This window comes from Neoarius graeffei, chromosome 20 (genome assembly GCF_027579695.1).
Source record: "Neoarius graeffei isolate fNeoGra1 chromosome 20, fNeoGra1.pri, whole genome shotgun sequence".
Taxonomy (NCBI): domain Eukaryota; kingdom Metazoa; phylum Chordata; class Actinopteri; order Siluriformes; family Ariidae; genus Neoarius; species Neoarius graeffei.
The window spans coordinates 49,461,189-49,479,687 of record NC_083588.1 but is presented as its reverse complement, the minus strand read 5'-3'; the positions used below and the strand labels follow the sequence as shown (position 1 = coordinate 49,479,687).

Genomic DNA, 18,499 nt, shown 5'->3' with positions numbered 1-18,499 from the left:
CCATAGTCAGCCCGGAAAGGCTCCAGCTTGCCTGCAACCCTGCACAGGATAAGTGGTTATGAATGATGGATGGATTAAACATCATGGAAAAATTATTATATTTGCAGTGTTTCATAAAAAAGAGATCATATTTACAGTATTTGTGTCTCGCTCTAGTTCATGTACATAACACCACTCTGTATGAATTTCCAGAACCCAGGAAGTGATACAGTTCCTGTTTGTTTTTTTGGGACTGTACCAAAAGCACCATTCTCATATAGTTGTCTGGTTAATCTCCAAGCAGCAGGGGCTTTCAACTTCCTTCACAGCTCTATAAGATCTTTATTTGATCCAGGTTGCTCTTAATCTCTATGCCTCCATCTATCTCTCTAAAATATATTTATCATCCCACAACCTAGTCATTGCCTAATCAAGGTTTGGGAAGTAGCATGGACTGTTTTCTCCTGACTCTTTCTTAACTACAGGAAACAGAATGACAGACAGGAAAATGACACCAGCATTATTTTCTGCCGGAAATTACAAATTCGGCAAATACACCCAAATACAGTCCTCCTGTGATGAGCAGAAAGCATTTGTAATGGAGGGAATAAACTATGGTCTTTTCATTCTCTCTATGTGTTTCACAGCAAGTGTTTTCCCACATCTGGGCAGTAGCTTTAACCTGGATCTGACTAATTACACAGAATTTTCTGGGCCAGAAGGGAGTTACTTTGGTTTTTCTGTGGACTTTTTTCAGGCAAGGAGCCAACAGTAAGTAGAAATATTATACATAGCGTTTCTGTAATTGTGTAGTCAGCATTAATGTGTGTGTGTGTACTCGTATATATGAGTGTTTAGTCTACGTCTAGTTCATAGGAGGCATATCTAGAGTGTTTATACTGTTTATATTGTCTGAGTGTTTAGTCTGTGTGTAGTTCTTATCTAGTGTTTACACTGTTTATTTATACTGTTTATATTGTTTGAGTGTTTAGTCTATGTCTAGTTCCTATCTAGAGTGTTTATACTGTTTATATTGTTTGTTTGTTTTTTCAATTATTCTATTTTTATTCTGTTTTTATTTATTGCATTGCCTGTTTGCACCATGGGTCAGAGAGGACTGATATTTCATCTGTGCTGTATGTCGAGCATGTATAGCATATTTGACAATAAAATTGACTTGACTTGATTTAGTTTTTAGGAAGGGTGCTAATACTTCTGGATTCGACTGGATAGTAGCAATAGCCAAAACATGGGTAATGTTAATGCAATACAAACATGGACCTTATTAAACTTTTACACAAATATAAAGTTTGGTGTTTAGTCTATGTCTAGTTCTTCTTATCTAGTGTTTATACTGTTATTTATACTGTTTATATTGCTTGAGTGTTTAGTCTATGTCTAGTTCCTGTCTAGAGTGTTTATACTGTTTATATTGTTTGTTTGTTTGTTTGTTTGTTTTTTTCAATTATTCTATTTTTATTTATTGCATTGCCTGTTTGCACCGTGGGTCAGAGAGGACTGAAATTTCATCTGTGCTGTACAGTATGTCGAGCATGTATAGCATATTTGACAATAAAGTTGACTTGATGGGTGGCATGGTGGTGTAGTGGTTAGCGCTGTCGCCTCACAGCAAGAAGGTCCGGGTTCGAGCCCTGTAGCCGGCGAGGGCCTTTCTGTGTGGAGTTTGCATGTTCTCCCTGTGTCCGCGTGGGTTTCCTCCGGGTGCTCCGGTTTCCCCCACAGTCCAAAGACATGCAGGTTAGGTTAACTGGTGACTCTAAATTGACCGTAGGTGTGAATGTGAGTGTGAATGGTTGTCTGTGTCTATGTGTCAGCCCTGTGATGACCTGGCGACTTGTCCAGGGTGTACCCCGCCTTTCGCCCGTAGTCAGCTGGGATAGGCTCCAGCTTGCCTGCGACCCTGTAGAACAGGATAAAGCGGCTACAGATAATGAGATGAGATGAGTTGACTTGACTTGACTTAATGCAAAAAGAAAAAATCGTCATACATCATCACGTCTAAATGTAAGATTGAAATAAGACAACTGCTTGATCACTGTCCATGTTCAAGTTTTGTATTTAATGCAATCCTGGGTGATAATAAGTACATGGATGAAATGCATAGTGCTGCTATTGTGACATGTGAGCTTATTTCATTAATGATAAACAGTATTTTTTATGGTTGCAGCGGCTTACGGCTCTCCTTTTCAGTGCTCTTTTTTTTTGTTTGTTTGTTTTTGTATTTCTTTCTTGCTTGTTTGTGCAACATCGGTTCTGCAAACATCCAGTACACCCGCCAGACACTTTTAGCCATCGGTGACCAACATCAGGTATCTGTTTCGAGCGACTTTCTCTTCACGCATAACATCCCAGATGACATAGCGAGACCGCCGGGCTCTCCGTGGATTGTTGTCAGGTCTAGGAGGCGGCGCAGACGGAGGAGGGAGAGGAAGCAGAAGCGGGGCTGCAGGTCCGGTGCTATGCTAAGGCTAAGAAAACAACCACACAAGCCACCTCTACCGAGCCTGTATCTCTCTAATGCCAGATCCCTGGTGCATAAAATGGATGATCTGGAATTACAACTCGCTGGAAATCGCTATGTTCGGGACTGCTGTGTTTAATTATCACCGAAACCTGGCTTCATCCGGAAATACCCGATGCTAGCTTGCAGCTAGCAGACCGCACTCTGCTCCGTTGGGACAGGACTGAGACAGAGCCTAATCTAGGGCGCGTAATACGCGATAATACGCGTTTTTTATCTGTCTGTCGCACATCCACTTTTTGGGCATGAGAGTGATATCGTGTATCTATTCATTTTGTCGCGCATTTATAAGTGGAGAGTGTGTAGTCACGTTTTACTGAATCTTGTGCGTATCAATTTGTCAGCACCAGCTAGCAAGCACTGCGGTAAATATAGCGTTGTTTACACACCAATCGGAAAATATCGGAAAGGACCGAAGTATTCCGAATGGTTTATTTAGCGGGTAAAACAGTTTTGTGAACTATCATATCATTGGTCACTGAACCGGAAGACAGTGTATCTCAACCAATCGTGAAGTGTTTTAAAAATACCCAAAAGCACATGGCATATCGTTCTGTCTCATCCTAACATAAGTTTGTGTACAAATATGATCTTAGAGTAATTATATGACAGTGTGAAGACATACTAAGTCATTTGATTCTGATTGATAATGGTTTTTGTAGTTTGAATTTGATATTATTTTCCTAATGCCAATATACAATTAGTTTGATAATGTTCGGTATTATGTAAGTTTTATTTAAAAATATTATGAAATGTATTTAATCTGGGGCGGCACGGTGGTGTAGTGGTTAGCGCTGTCACCTCACAGCAAGAAGGTCCGGGTTCGAGCCCCGTGGCCGGCGAGGGCCTTTCTGTGTGGAGTTTGCATGTTGTCCGCGTGGGTTTCCTCCGGGTGCTCCGGTTTCCCCCACAGTCCAAAGACATGCAGGTTAGGTTAACTGGTGGCTCTAAATTGACTGTAGGTGTGAGTGTGAATGGTTGTCTGTGTCAGCCCTGTGATGACCTGGCGACTTGTCCAGGGTGTACCCCGCCTTTTGCCCGTAGTCAGCTGGGACTCCAGCTTGCCTGCGACCCTGTAGAACAGGATAAAGCGGCTAGAGATAATGAGATGAGATCTTTACATTTTTAAAGTTCAGATCTGATCATAATGTTTGTGCAATACTATAAACTGTGGATAAGTGTTTGCTGATATGGTTTTCATATCACTGTATTAAAGGATATGTATAGTGCCATAATTATGATATTATATAGATTAACATCTGATATGAATGTTTGTTACATGTATTTAGTTTTATTAATAAAACTGTTCTGTTTATAGATGTACTCTTGAAAATATCTACCAATGTATTACTTATTTTTCTGTCCCCACTAACTGGAACAAATGAGGGATATTTTTACCCATGTTAATATTTTCTGTCCCCTGTTTCTACAACTAGTGAGGGATCTGTCCCCTATTTTCAAATTCCTAGATTAGGCTCTGTGAGAATTCTGGTAAGAGTAAAGGGGGAGGGCTCTGTATTTACGTGCATGATAATTGGTGTAACAACGGAACAATTATAGATAAACACTGTTCCCCGGACCTCCAGTACATGTCTGTAAGATGCCGGCCTTGAGCTAACTGTCGTGATTGTCACGGCTGTGTATATTCCACCCGACGCCAGTGTAAACACAGTGCTCTCTCTCCTGCTGAACACCGTTAACAAACAGCAGCGGGCCCACCCTGACGGTGTTCACATAATCGCAGGAAACTTTAATAAGGCCAACTTGAAGACTGTACTGCCGAAGTTTTACCAACATGTTAAGTGTTCTACTAGAGGGGAGAACACTCTGGATCATGTTTATTCTAACATCAAGCACGCGTACAGAGCCATGCCCCACCTCGGCCAGTCAGACCGTCTTTCCCTCCTGCTCTCCCCAGCCTACACCCCCCTCAGACGCAGAGCCAGGCCCACCACAAGGACTATCACAACCTGGCCTGACAATGCATTCTCCAAACTACAGGACTGCTTTAAACAGACAGATTGGGACTTATTTGAACACCAGGAGCTGGAGACATTCACAGGAACGGTGCTCGACTATATCAAGTTCTGCATCGGGAATGTGACGGTGGATAAAAACATCCGGGTCTTCCCAAACCAGAAACCCTGGATGACCAGCCAGGTCCGCTCACTCCTCAGGGCTCGCGATGCTGCCTTCAGGTCAGGTGATAGAGCTCTGTACAGAGCTGCTCGAGCTGATCTGAAAAGAGGAATAAATAAAGCCAAGGCGGACCACAGGCTGCGCATAGAGTCCCACCTGTCCAGCAACAACACACGGGAGGTGTGGCAGGGCATTCAGGACATCACAAACTTCAGAGACTGTGATGCGCCAACAGGAGACTGGAGTGTGCCGCTAGCAGAGGAGCTAAATTGCTTCTTTGCTCGCTTTGAAACATCTCAGCAGCACTCATCTGCTCCTGCCCTGCCCCCACCACCACACAGTTCCTACACCACTCCTTTCACTGTACAGGAGCACGATATCAGATGGGTGCTCCTGGCAGTGAACCCCAAGAAAGCTGCTGGCCCAGATGGTGTACCTGGTAAGGTGCTCCGAGCATGCACCCACCAGCTCGCCCCTACCTTCACCAGGATCTTTAACCTCTCCCTGGCTCAGGCAGTCATCCCGCCCTGCCTAAAATTTGCAACAGTAATCCCAGTGCCGAAGAAGTCTCTTGTCACCAGCCTGAATGATTACCGTCCTGTGGCCCTCACCCCGGTAATCATGAAGTGCTTCGAGAGACTAGTTCTTCAGCACATCAAGAGCCACCTCCCCCCAGACTTCGACCCCTACCAGTTCGCATATCGCACAAACAGATCCACAGAGGACGCCATTGCCGTAGCTCTCCACTCTGCGCTAAATCACCTGGAGCAGCAGCAGAGCTACATCCGCATACTCTTTGTGGATTACAGTTCAGCTTTTAATACAATAATCCCGGACATCCTTATTAGAAAACTGGACACTCTCAGCCTCCCCCCTCTCACATGTGCCTGGTTAAAGGACTTTCTTACTAACCGGCCCCAGACTGTAAGACTTGGCCCCCACTTCTCCTCCACCCACACGTTGAGCACCGGCTCTCCACAGGGCTGTGTGCTGAGCCCCCTCCTGTACTGCCTCTACACCCACGACTGTAGTCCGACCCACAACAACAACAACCTTATTGTCAAGTTTGCTGACGACACCACAGTGGTCAGACTCATCTCAAAGGGAGACGAGGCAGCCGACAGAGAGGAGGTCCTGAAGTTGGCAGCCTGGTGTTCAGAAAATAACCTCGCTCTGAACACCAAGAAAACCAAAGAGCTCATTGTTGACTTCAGGAAACACAGCACCGACCTAGCCCCCCTCTACATCAACAACGTGTATGTGGAGAGGGTCCACACCTTCCGGTTTCTCGGTGTCCTCATCTCCGCCAACATCACCTGGTCAGCAAACATTATAGCAGTCATTAAGAAGGCTCAGCAGCGGCTACACTTCCTGAGAGTCCTCAGGAAGTACAACTTAAGCTCCAACCTGCTGCTGACCTTCTACCGCTCATCCATCGAGAGCCTGCTGACGTACTGTATTACAGTATGGTACGGCAGCTGCACTGCTGTAGACAGGGAGAGGCTCCAGAGGGTAGTTAAGGCAGCACAGAAGATCATTGGCTGCCCTCTCCCCTCCCTGATGGACATTTACACCTCCCGTTGCCTTAGCAGAGCTAAGAATATTATCAAGGACAGCTCCCACCCTGGCTTTGATCTGTTCGACCTGTTGCCCTCAGGGAGGCACTACAGGTGCATCAGGACAAAGACAAATCGATTCAAAAACAGCTTCTTTCCAAAAGCCATAACCGCCCTGAACTCGGATATGCTCTGACTTTATAGTCTATTTTATTTTACTATTTTACTAATTTATAAATGTGCAGTACTTTTATAAGGTGACTCTCTATGCAATACTTTTATAATGTGCAATACCTCACTCCATAATGTGAAACGCAACACATGCAGCTCAGGACTGTGCACCTTACACACAGCACATATACCTCAAGTCTGTGCACCTTACACACAGCACATACACCTCAAGTCTGTGCACCTTACCTTACCTTGCAATAATTCATAATGTGTAATATTTTATCTTATAATGTGACTCTCTCGTGCAATAATTTATAATGTGACTGTCTCTGTACAATACTTTATATGTGCAATACCTCACTCCATAATGTGTAACACAACACATACACCTCAGACTGTGCACCTTACCCCCCTTACACCCCCCCTTACACCCCCCTTCCTCTCTCTCCCTCTCTACACGCTGTTTGCACTGTTATTGGAGATGCTTTAATCTCATTGTCCATGTGTATAGTGTCAATAAAGGCATTCTATTCTATTCTATTTTACCAATATTGCGCAAAAAATGTATGTGAAATTGTAAAATTCAAGTCTCGATGCAGTTATACACACTCAAAAAAAAGAGTACTAAACTGTTGCATTCCTTGTCATCTTTTGTATCTTTAGTGTGCATCTTTTAGCTAAAACTGTGCATATAGTACATCTATCTAAAAGGTACAAAGGATAATGTTATCACCCCAGCAACAAGAAAAGGTACAATTTGCTACCCTTCTGTTTGATAGTGCAGGAGTTTCAATAAAACATACGTATTGTGATTCATTGTAGAGTAAGTGTTGTCGTGGGTGCACCAAGAGATGATGTTGGGCCTTCCCGTGGTGGTTCTGTCTTCCTCTGTCCCTGGAACTCAACCGAACGTGCCTGTCAAAAACTGAACTTCGACCAATCAGGTCAACTCTGGCTTTCTAGAAATAACATATCACTTATGACCTCATAAAGAAACGATTGTCTTTGTTAGGGCCTTAGTTAAACTCAGTTAAGCCCCTGGTTTGAGTTATTTTATATGCCATTAATAATTGTGTTAATCTGTAGATGAAAGACTTTTTTTTTTTTTCTGATTGACAATGCGCACTTTACAATACATAATGTCTGGTGTATTACCTCTATATTGATTTTCATAGGTGATGTAAATATGACATTACTGGGAAGGTTTCTCGTGTCCCATAAATCTAACCAGTGGTTGGGAGCCACGGTGCGGACCTACAACAATTTTGTCCTGGTGAGCAGAAAAATTTTGGAGCGTGCAATTTTGGGTTTTAATCTCTGTTTTTTCTCTTTTCTCATGATGAAATTTTCACCAATATCAATTCTGGAGCACCCATGTCCTGCACATTCAACTGTTTTTTTTTTCTTTTTGTTTTTTTTTTTTCTTGCTCCAAGAGACATGTTTTCATTTTAATGTAGGTGGTTTTTTTTATTTACTTTTTTTTTTACATAAAGTATCTTAATACAATAACCAAATCATGGGATGTATTCAGAGATCAGCTACAATAAGTTAATACCAAAATCGCTCTACAGAGTTTATAAAGATGTTTCTCAGTTACACATGATTCTGACCCTGAAATTAAGCTGATTTTAACCATTAAAAAGAAACGGCACAGTGGTATAGTGGTTAGCGCTGTCGCCTCACAGCAAGAAGGTCCTGGGTTCGAGCCCCGTGGCCAGCGAGGGCCTTTCTGTGCGGAGTTTGCATGTTCTCCCCGTGTCCGCGTGGGTTTCCTCCGGGTGCTCCGGTTTCCCCCACAGTCCAAAGACATGCAGGTTAGGTTAACTGGTGACTCTAAATTGACCGTAGGTGTGAATGTGAGTGTGAATGGTTGTCTGGGTCTATGTGTCAGCCCTGTGATGACCTGGCGACTTGTCCAGGGTGTACCCCGCCTTTCGCCCGTAGTCAGCTGGGATAGGCTCCAGCTTGCCTGTGACCCTGTAGAAGGATAAAGCGGCTAGAGATAATGAGATGAGATGAGATAAAGTATCTTAATACAATAACCAAATCCTGGGATGTATTCAGAGATCAGCTACAATAAGTTAATACCAAAATCGCTCTACAGAGTTTATAAAGATGTTTCTCAGTTACACATGATTCTGACCCTGAAATTAAGCTGATTTTAACAATTAAAAAGAAACAGCACGGTGGTGTAGTGGTTAGCGCTGTCGCCTCACAGCAAGAAGGTCCGGGTTCGATCCCCGTGGCCGACGAGGGCCTTTCTGTGCGGAGTTTGCATGTTCTCCCCGTGTCCGCGTGGGTTTCCTCCAGGTGCTCCGGTTTCCCCCACAGTCCAAAGACATGCAGGTTAGGTTAACTGGTGACTCTAAATTGACCGTAGGTGTGAATGTGAGTGTGAATGGTTGTCTGGGTCTATGTGTCAGCCCTGTGATGACCTGGCGACTTGTCCAGGGTGTACCCCGCCTTTCGCCTGTAGTCAGCTGGGATAGGCTCCAGCTTGCCTGCGACCCTGTAGAACAGGATAAAGTGGCTAGAGATAATGAGATGAGATAATCAGAATAATGCATGATTGTTTTTGTGACTGGTTGAGTCACTTTTGTATTTGTATTCCTGCCTAAGTTTCACTTTGTCACTGACTCTGAATACACTCCAGTGTTACTCAATACGCTACATGGCCAAAGGTTTGTGGATGCCTGGTGCCAAACTTTCTCAAACCATGTCTTCATGGAGCTGGCTTTATGCACACTGGCATTGTCATGTTGGAGCAGGTTTGGGCCTCTTAGTTCCAATGAAGGAAAATTGTAATGCTACAGCATAGACATACACCCTATACAATTGTGTGAGTCCAATTTTGTATCAACAGTTTGGGGAAGACCTACATATGGGTCTCACGTGTCCAGAGGGTTTTTAGCCATACAGTGTATATACTGAACCTTATATCAATAATCTGTAGGTGTTTTTGTTTTTTTTTCTCCCCAAAAAGGCTTGTGCTCCATTATTCCACTGGAATGTGATTGACAACAATGATGAGGCCATGAACACACCAGTGGGGAACTGTCAGCTACTAAACGTGCGAACTGGAGAGATAGCAAACTATGCCCCCTGTAGGAGATATGACTTGGAGGCTACTTACCAAGCAAGAAGCGGCTGTAAGGACATGTTTAGATCAGACCAATATTATTGGGCTACCACTCTGTCATTTATTTTCATAGAACCACATGCTAACCACTGAGGCCCTTGATTGCATAACACGAATCACAAACTATTTAACATTCTCCATTCCATATTTGCAAGAAGACTGCATGGATTAAAGTTTTCCATCGTGTGACGGATTTCCGTCAACTGAACTCTCCCAAGGCCAAATGTGAGGTCGGTGCTGATCCGAGGAGAATTAAAATGACGGGTGGTTGGGTAGAGATTGGGTTATAACACTGATGTGTTGCAACACCATCAACTATCAGCAGGGTTTATTTAACTTTTTTGTTTTTGAGCCATGCTTTGTGTCGTTCATTTCCTATGTTTGATCATGTTTAAACGTTCGCTGTCTACGGTGCGGCATTAAAAAAACATGCGCTGTCAAAATTGGCAAAATACATTCCCATGTGCTTGGCATGCTTGTGTCTGACCATTTCTATTTTGTATTAAATTAAATCTTGCCAAAATGACTTAGTTCAAACCTGGACATATACGTACAACCCCGATTCCAAAAAAGTTGGGACAAAGTACAAATTGTAAATAAAAACGGAATGCAATGATGTGGAAGTTTCAAAATTCCATATTTTATTCAGAATAGAACATAGATGACATATCAAATGTTTAAACTGAGAAAATGTATCATTTAAAGAGAAAAATTAGGTGATTTTAAATTTCATGACAACAACACATCTCAAAAAAGTTGGGACAAGGCCATGTTTACCACTGTGAGACATCCCCTTTTCTCTTTACAACAGTCTGTAAACGTCTGGGGACTGAGGAGACAAGTTGCTCAAGTTTAGGGATAGGAATGTTAACCCATTCTTGTCTAATGTAGGATTCTAGTTGCTCAACTGTCTTAGGTCTTTTTTATCGTATCTTCTGTTTTATGATGCGCCAAATGTTTTCTATGGGTGAAAGATCTGGACTGCAGGCTGGCCAGTTCAGTACCCGGACCCTTCTTCTACGCAGCCATGATGCTGTAATTGATGCAGTATGTGGTTTGGCATTGTCATGTTGGAAAATGCAAGGTCTTCCCTGAAAGAGACGTTGTCTGGATGGGAGCATATGTTGCTCTAGAACCTGGATATACCTTTCAGCATTGATGGTGTCTTTCCAGATGTGTAAGCTGCCCATGCCACACGCACTAATGCAACCCCATACCATCAGAGATGCAGGCTTCTGAACTGAGTGCTGATAACAACTTGGGTCGTCCTTCTCCTCTTTAGTCCGAATGACACGGCGTCCCTGAGTTCCATAAAGAACTTCACATTTTGATTCGTCTGACCACAGAACAGTTTTCCACTTTGCCACAGTCCATTTTAAATGAGCCTTGGCCCAGAGAAGACGTCTGCGCTTCTGGATCATGTTTAGATACGGCTTCTTCTTTGAACTATAGAGTTTTAGCTGGCAATGGCGGATGGCACGGTGAATTGTGTTCACAGATAATGTTCTCTGGAAATACTCCTGAGCCCATTTTGTGATTTCCAATACAGAAGCATGCCTGTATGCGATGCAGTGCCATCTAAGGGCCCGAAGATCACGGGCACCCAGTATGGTTTTCCGGCCTTGACCCTTATGCACAGAGATTCTTCCAGATTCTCTGAATCTTTTGATGATATTATGCACTGTAGATGATGATATGTTCAAACTCTTTGCAATTTTACACTGTCGAACTCCTTTCTGATATTGCTCCACTATTTGTCGGCGCAGAATTAGGGGGATTGGTGATCCTCTTCCCATCTTTACTTCTGAGAGCCGCTGCCACTCGAAGATGCTCTTTTTATACCCAGTCATGTTAATGACCTATTGCCAATTGACCTAATGAGTTGCAATTTGGTCCTCCAGCTGTTCCTTTTTTGTACCTTTAACTTTTCCAGCCTCTTATTGCCCCTGTCCCAACTTTTTTGAGATGTGTTGCTGTCATGAAATTTCAAATGAGCCAATATTTGGCATGAAATTTCAAAATGTCTCACTTTCGACATTTGATATGTTGTCTATGTTCTATTGTGAATACAATATCAGTTTTTGAGGTTTGTAAATTATTGCATTCCGTTTTTATTTACAATTTGTACTTTGTCCCAACTTTTTTGGAATCGGGCTTGTAGAAATAGAGCATGTTAAAAAAAAAATGAAAAAATAAACCCCGGAAAGCCCGCTCCTCTGCTTCAGCCTGACTTGAAGACCCGACGGTGCAATGCTTGCAGACTGTCAGAAGTAATTAGACCTAAATTTATAGCTAACAAATCAGCAGACGCCCCAACAATTATTATTTTCGTTAGGCCAATGTGTAAGGTATGTTAGAACCGTGCCTTATAGCCTACGTTATATCACAATTTAAAGGACGTTTGAGGAGTTGGAGGCTGCGAGTGCAATGATGTTCCGACATGCGCTAAACTTTATTCCCTGAAAATCATACACCAGCGTTCAATGCCCCAAACAGTCAAAATGTCTAGAAGACTACGGTTAAATAATAATCATAGCCTACTAAGTTAAATTACGTCAAAACATCCGTTTCTGGCCTATGAAATGATGGAGGAAAATGAGAACGAACGCAAAGTAGATAGCAGCCAACTTCACGTGATCTTTTAGGTAACTTAACACTCGTGTTGGCCACAATATTTCTCTTAATAAAATCTTGAATTGTTTTTGAAGTCGTATTCAACACAAAGTAAGGTCAAATTATAATTTTAATTTTAATGTAAGCGAAGATCCAAACTTTTTTCTATATTGACGTCGAGCATAGAGGAGCATGTTGTTCTGCTTTCAGTTTCGGCAGCATGGATGCGCTTTATATGAAAGAAGGCACTGATGTGTCTGCCATCGATAAAGGTGTAAAAAACAAGTGGAGGTGAGCTTGGCTGTACGAAATAGGTGAAGACGGAAAGCCATTTAGTTCATGGTGCAAAAAACTAAACATTCCAGGCGCTTGCATTTGTGTGGTTTGCCACAAAAAAATAATATACGGAAGCAATGGAAAGAAAGTGCAATAAATTGAATATATTAATCCATTAATTAATTGATAATAAAGTTATCAGTTCTAAGTTAACCATTCTCAGAATTTCATCGAAATCCACCCATAACCCCCCCCCCATAGAATTTCATCGAAATCCACCTATAATCTGCCCCCCCCCCGTAAATTTTCAGTCAAATAATTTTTTTTTGCTTTAATCCATGAGACTGACTTGTTCCTTCTTTTCTTTTTCTCAGATCAAGACAGGCGCTACTGTGAAGCAGGATTTAGCTCGGACATCAGTGAGGTACAAATCCTATTTACATACGTTGATTTTCTGGAAAAACACTGGGTCTGAATACTTTTAAGAACTGGTGAAAGCTTTTCAGTTCCTTGCTAGCATTAGTTAAATTTTTTTTTCCAATTTCTACTACAGTTCAAGTTTGATGGATTTATGAAAGTACATGGCAATGTAAAATCCAAGATTCAATATGACTTTCCTCTTTTTTGCTGCTTTAGGATGGTACAGTGGTTCTTGGTGCTCCTGGAGGCTTTTTCTTCCAAGGTAAAAACAAAAAAATATGTTTCAGAGGTAGGAATTATGGATGATGTGAGCCTAATTTGTGCAAATAGTCATCTGCAGTTGGCTGTACCAGTAGAACATGAGCTCCATTGTAGCCTAGTTTAAATGTAAATGCCCACGATATTTGACCTTACAGACTACTAAAAAATTAACAGTCGCACCAAGTAGCATAGTTTCAGCCTCCTTTAATCTTAGAACTTAAAAACACCATCATATGTGCAACATCAACCTTAAACCAAACCAAACCAAACCAAAATGTAATGTGTTTTGTTTTCATTTTGTGAGGACTATAAGTATTTCTTTATGTGAGATGTATACTTGTGGGTTGTGATCGCCAGAAATGGCCACCTTGCTGAAATATGAGATGGATAATTTGAGTCAGTAAAGCACAATCTATTTAGATTTTGTTAATATAGCTAATAGTCTAGTTGTGATCCCCATAGGCCCAATAGTAAACCCAGAAATGTTGAGTACCCTAAAGTTTTATTGCATAAATGTCATCTATAGGCCTATTGGATGGAATTTAGCTTGGTTGCCCAAAGTTGCACTTTGAGCAATTTGCATAATTAGCATAAATAGGTGATTAATGTGAGATTATTACAGGTGAATAGGCAAAAAAAAATTAAATAATAGATATCACCATGAAACTCTCTCAGTTGATTACTCATATTAAGATGAGAAAAAAAATGTATTGCATGTTTTTGTAATTTGATGTTTAAATATGTAAATGAGGCCATAAATCAGGCGGCACGGTGGTGTAGTGGTTAGCGCTGTCGCCTCACAGCAAGAAGGTCCTGGGTTCGAGCCCCAGGGCCGGCGAGGGCCTTTCTGTGTGGAGTTTGCATGTTCTCCCCGTGTCTGCGTGGGTTTCCTCCGGGTGCTCCAGTTTCCCCCACAGTCCAAAGACATGCAGGTTAGGTTAACTGGTGACTCTAAATTGACCGTAGGTGTGAGTGTGAATGGTTGTCTGTGTCTATGTGTCAGCCCTGTGATGACCTGGCAACTTGTCCAGGGTGTACCCCGCCTTTCGCCCGTAGTCAGCTGGGATAGGCTCCAGCTTGCCTGCGACCCTGTAGAAGGATAAAGCGGCTAGAGATAATGAGATGAGATGAGATGAGATGAGATGAGATGAGGCCATAAATCAACAAAAATATGCTAATTAGCATACAAACAAAACTAAATTTGTTTGATAAAGCCAGGGTCAAAAAAGGTTTCTAAGGGTAAATATGTGTACTTGGGGGGTCTGAGTTGGTGAAAACCTTCTGAGGAATCTAGTAGACAGTAGTAGTAGTAGTAGACAGCCATAAAGACTAAGTCAGACCAAGAGAACTGCCGAAAGTCGCCAGAAAAAGGATTCTGACAATTCAGCTCCACTTTCCCAGACATCTGTGAAGAACACAGTTCACCAACTACACTTTTTACCACAGCCTACATTCTGTGCTTGTGTTAGTCATCATAAGCATCCATACACATGCATCCACCTAGATCTTGCTAGTGGAAAATAAAGCTCTGACTTGTCAAATTCAGGACATTAATTAAATGTTAAAAACTGAGACTGGGCTGAGAAAGAGAATAAAAGTCTCATTTCACTGACCTCTCCAGACTCTCAATCCTGATTTTCTGCTATGGTATTACACATTTAACTTTTACTTAGTTATTGTTCTATGGTATTACATAATTAGCTTTTACTTGACAGTAAAATATTTAGTTCTGACACTGACACATTCACTTGCTACTTGACTCTCTACTTGATCACTTTTCTCTCCCATGGTGAATGACTATACCCCTAACATCGACAATTCCATCTGGACTGGATAAAGTAATCTAAGTGTAAAGAATCTACAGTATGTTGGAAAATCTAAATTAATGCCTTACCAGATATACTGTAGTGGATACTGTAAGTGTTTCATTAAAGTGCAAGCAATTGTTTATCATTTGCTTGTATGGATAATATGAATGTCATTCATGCAGTATCTTTAACTTCCCTGATGCAAGGTCATATTTTGTTGGTATAACACCTAGAATCAGACTCAAACAATATTAACGACTTGTTTTTGACCCGTTCCCTCATTCATGGTCAGTATGGACAGCAAAACAGTACACTGCTTCTTCACGCAATGTAATGGCAAAGGTCAATGTCAAATTTTCAAAAGCTCAGCCATCAACACAATTATCTCTCGAAGCAAAGAGAACGGAGACGACCTACACACAATTTTAGCGTCCCGTGTTGCCTCTGAGGGGGAAACTGTTTCCATTTTAGCACATAAAACCTGCTACTGCAATTACACCTCCAGATCAAGGCACAGTCATGTGAAGAAGAGGAAGGGTTCTGTGTCAATTAATCCTGGTCATAGGCCACTCAAATCACAGACTCAACCATTTGAATTTAAAAGAGACTGTCTGTTGTGTGGAAATGAATGCATGCCTAAGGATCCAAAGAACCCTGAGCGTTGGAAGCACGTGATTCAGTGCCGAACAGTTGATGGGGGAAAGGAAAAAGAACATTCAAAGAGGTGTTGGAAGACATATGTGATGAGCGGCAAGATGCCTGGGCAACGGCATTGTCTCTAAGATTAGCAGGTGTACGAGGAGATTTGCATGCCAGCGATGCTCAGGACCACAAAAGCTGCTATGACAATTTCCGCAAAATTCCACTAAATTCTGTCAATTCTGTGTCATGTAGGCCAGCAATCGATGAAGCTTTGAGATTTGTGGTTGAGGAAATGAAGGGGAAAACACAAGAGATGTGGACCATGACTGAGCTGTATGAAATATACATTGCAAACTCAGGTACACTGACTCGGAAGCAAATGTTCGCAAACTTATCTGACTATTTTGGTAAAGACATTGTAGTGTTGAATGTGGAGGGCTGTGATACAGTAGTTGGTTTCAAAAACTACTTAGCTAAAACATTGAAAATGGTGAAGCGGTCAAACATTGATGATGAAGATGAACTGGACAGGCTCATCAGGAGGATCAAGTTAGAGGTGGCCAGTATACGTAAGCCAAAAGATTACGATCTGAGTGACTTCTCCTTTGCAAAGATCATAAAGGACACAAGTGCTACGTTACTCTCATTTGTTTCAAAACTGGTTTCTGGGGGATCAACAACCAAGGCTTCACTCTGTCTCACACAGTCCATCCAGCAGCACATCAGTGGCAAACACAATCAAACAACATTAGGACTTGCTGTGAAGCTCCACCATAAATATGGTAGCCGTGAGCTGATAGAGTCCCTCAATGATCATGGCTTTGTCACCAAATATGATGAGGTTCTTCGGTTCCGAAAATCTGCAGCTCAGTTTGTAACAAAGGACCCAGCTGAGTATCACAAAAGTCTTGGTTTGACAACTGAGTTGGGCCCCATATTCAGCTGGGCAGACAACTATGACCTCTATATTACAACTCCGAATGGAATGAAGAGTACACATGCAATGGTTTCGGAGTTCACACAACATCCTGCACCTGGCACCATTATGACTGGCAACATTGGAGTGATGCAACTTAAGATCCCAAGGTTAAGGTGGACTGAGGAAAGGTCTTTACGGGTCACTCATCAGTCTCTTCAATTGGAGCATTATTCTGGCCCCCCTAAGTTGAAACCACCAGCTCTTCCTGTGAAAAGTCCTAGTCCGGAAGAAATGCGCCAGGTTTCCACCAGCTTGACACAAGCAAAGGAAAGAGATGCTGCTTGGCTATTACAGCTCTTCTCCCACTTAAATCCAGTGGATTGGGCAGGCTATAACACATATGAAGACAGGAAATCACAAACTACCACCAAGCCTAAAACAATTGCAGTGTTTGGGCCCCTTATCGATTCTCCACCTTCACACCCTGATACTGTGCTCACAACTCTAGTCTACCTTGAAAGATCATTGAAGAGCTTTGGCATGAAATATGCACACATCACAATGGATCTTCAGCTGTATATTGTGGCATGTCAAATCCAATGGGGTAACCCAATGAGATGGAAGTCTGTCATCATCCATCCTGGAATGATGCACACTCTGATGTCATTTCTTGGCTGCATTGGATTCTTGATGAAGGGTTCTGGCATGGAACAACTGCTTACTGTGGCATTTGGTGGCATTGCAAACATTGTCAATGGAAAATCCTGGACAAATGCACTGCGTGCATATTGGATGCTCTTGGCGGTTCTCCTCCAAGACCTTCTGCAAGAGGAACCACAGACTGATGCTGCCATTACAGAATATCTGGACAAGGCATGTGAACACCCTACAGGCAAGCTTTGGGTGGACTGCCTGATTCGTCCCACCTTCATCGCACTTAATTTTGTTTGTGCAGAGAGACAGGGAGACTTCCTCCTACAGCAGCACTGTCTCAGGCAGATGATACCATACTTCTTTGCTTCTGGACACCATAATTATGGCCGGTATATCACTTGGTACCTAAGGATGGTGCAGAACCTTCCACATGATGCTAAGGAGGACCTCTTAGCAGGAGCTCATGTCTGTCGCCATTCCGATGGTGGAACTGCTGTCCCTGCTGACCAGTTTGGTGAGCAGACCTATATTAAACAAGGGAAAGGACAAGGAGGACTGAAAGGCATCTCAACCAATGAGGTCCAAGTTGCAGTGTGTATCAATTCCTATCCCATTTGTTCCCACCTTTCTCAGACAGTGGAGGACATGTATGTGAACCAGGAAAATCCAAAGGAGGAAAATGTTCATGGAGATGTAAAACAGACTAAGACACACAAGGAGGAAGGTGAGAGGAGACGACAGCTTGATCAAGGAGATCGCAATAAAATCATGGAGGAGTTCCAGCAACATTCTCATCCCTTAAAAGAGAATCAGCAAAGTCTCTACAACATTGTGAATGGCCAAGTGGCACCAGGTTCAGTGAATGTGCAGAATGCTCTTCAGATTGGTGAACAGCAGAGCAAAGATTTTGCAAATTCCCTTCCTGAAGGCTTCCATAGCTCCATTGGTAAGAAAATCACAACCATGGAGGTGATGAAAAAAGCATTGACTGTGAAAGGCCAGCCCGTCTATGACATGGAGGCCCTGTTTGCTCGACTTTTAGTTGTGGGGCAGCAGCGAGGCATAGAGTTGAAAGATGTTTTTGATCATGAGCTCAGTCCAGTTCCACCATCACTCATTGATGAATTTGGCTGCCTAAGGAAGGGTGACAAGTCTGTCCTTGTCCGAAAATTGGGAGTGCCTCATGAGAATGCTTCACTTCCCAATGTTGTTTTAGTTGATGGAAGTCAATTGCTATATCACATTGTCTGGCCAGCGGCAGGTACGATTAAGGACATTGCCTCAAGCATCAATACACGCCTCTCAAATGCCTATACTGTAGCCGGAGTTAATGAGACCCTCATCATCTTTGACCGGTACAATGATGAACCCAGTGCCAA

The 18,499-nt window shown here is 42.5% G+C and overlaps 1 protein-coding gene across 2 annotated transcripts in view; it reads left to right on the top strand.

Annotated features, from left to right (window-relative positions):
• Positions 1-539: 539 nt before the first annotated feature.
• The window catches only part of itga2b (integrin, alpha 2b), a 64,312-nt gene continuing 46,352 nt past the window's right edge, over positions 540-18,499 (top strand). For both annotated transcript variants that reach the window (XM_060901898.1, XM_060901897.1), the window contains exons 1-6: positions 540-750; positions 7,210-7,331; positions 7,563-7,660; positions 9,372-9,537; positions 12,791-12,840; positions 13,053-13,098. In XM_060901898.1, coding sequence (XP_060757881.1) covers positions 578-750; positions 7,210-7,331; positions 7,563-7,660; positions 9,372-9,537; positions 12,791-12,840; positions 13,053-13,098 — 655 coding nt within the window. In that variant the 5' untranslated portion in view covers positions 540-577. The remainder of the gene's footprint in view (positions 751-7,209; positions 7,332-7,562; positions 7,661-9,371; positions 9,538-12,790; positions 12,841-13,052; positions 13,099-18,499) is intronic.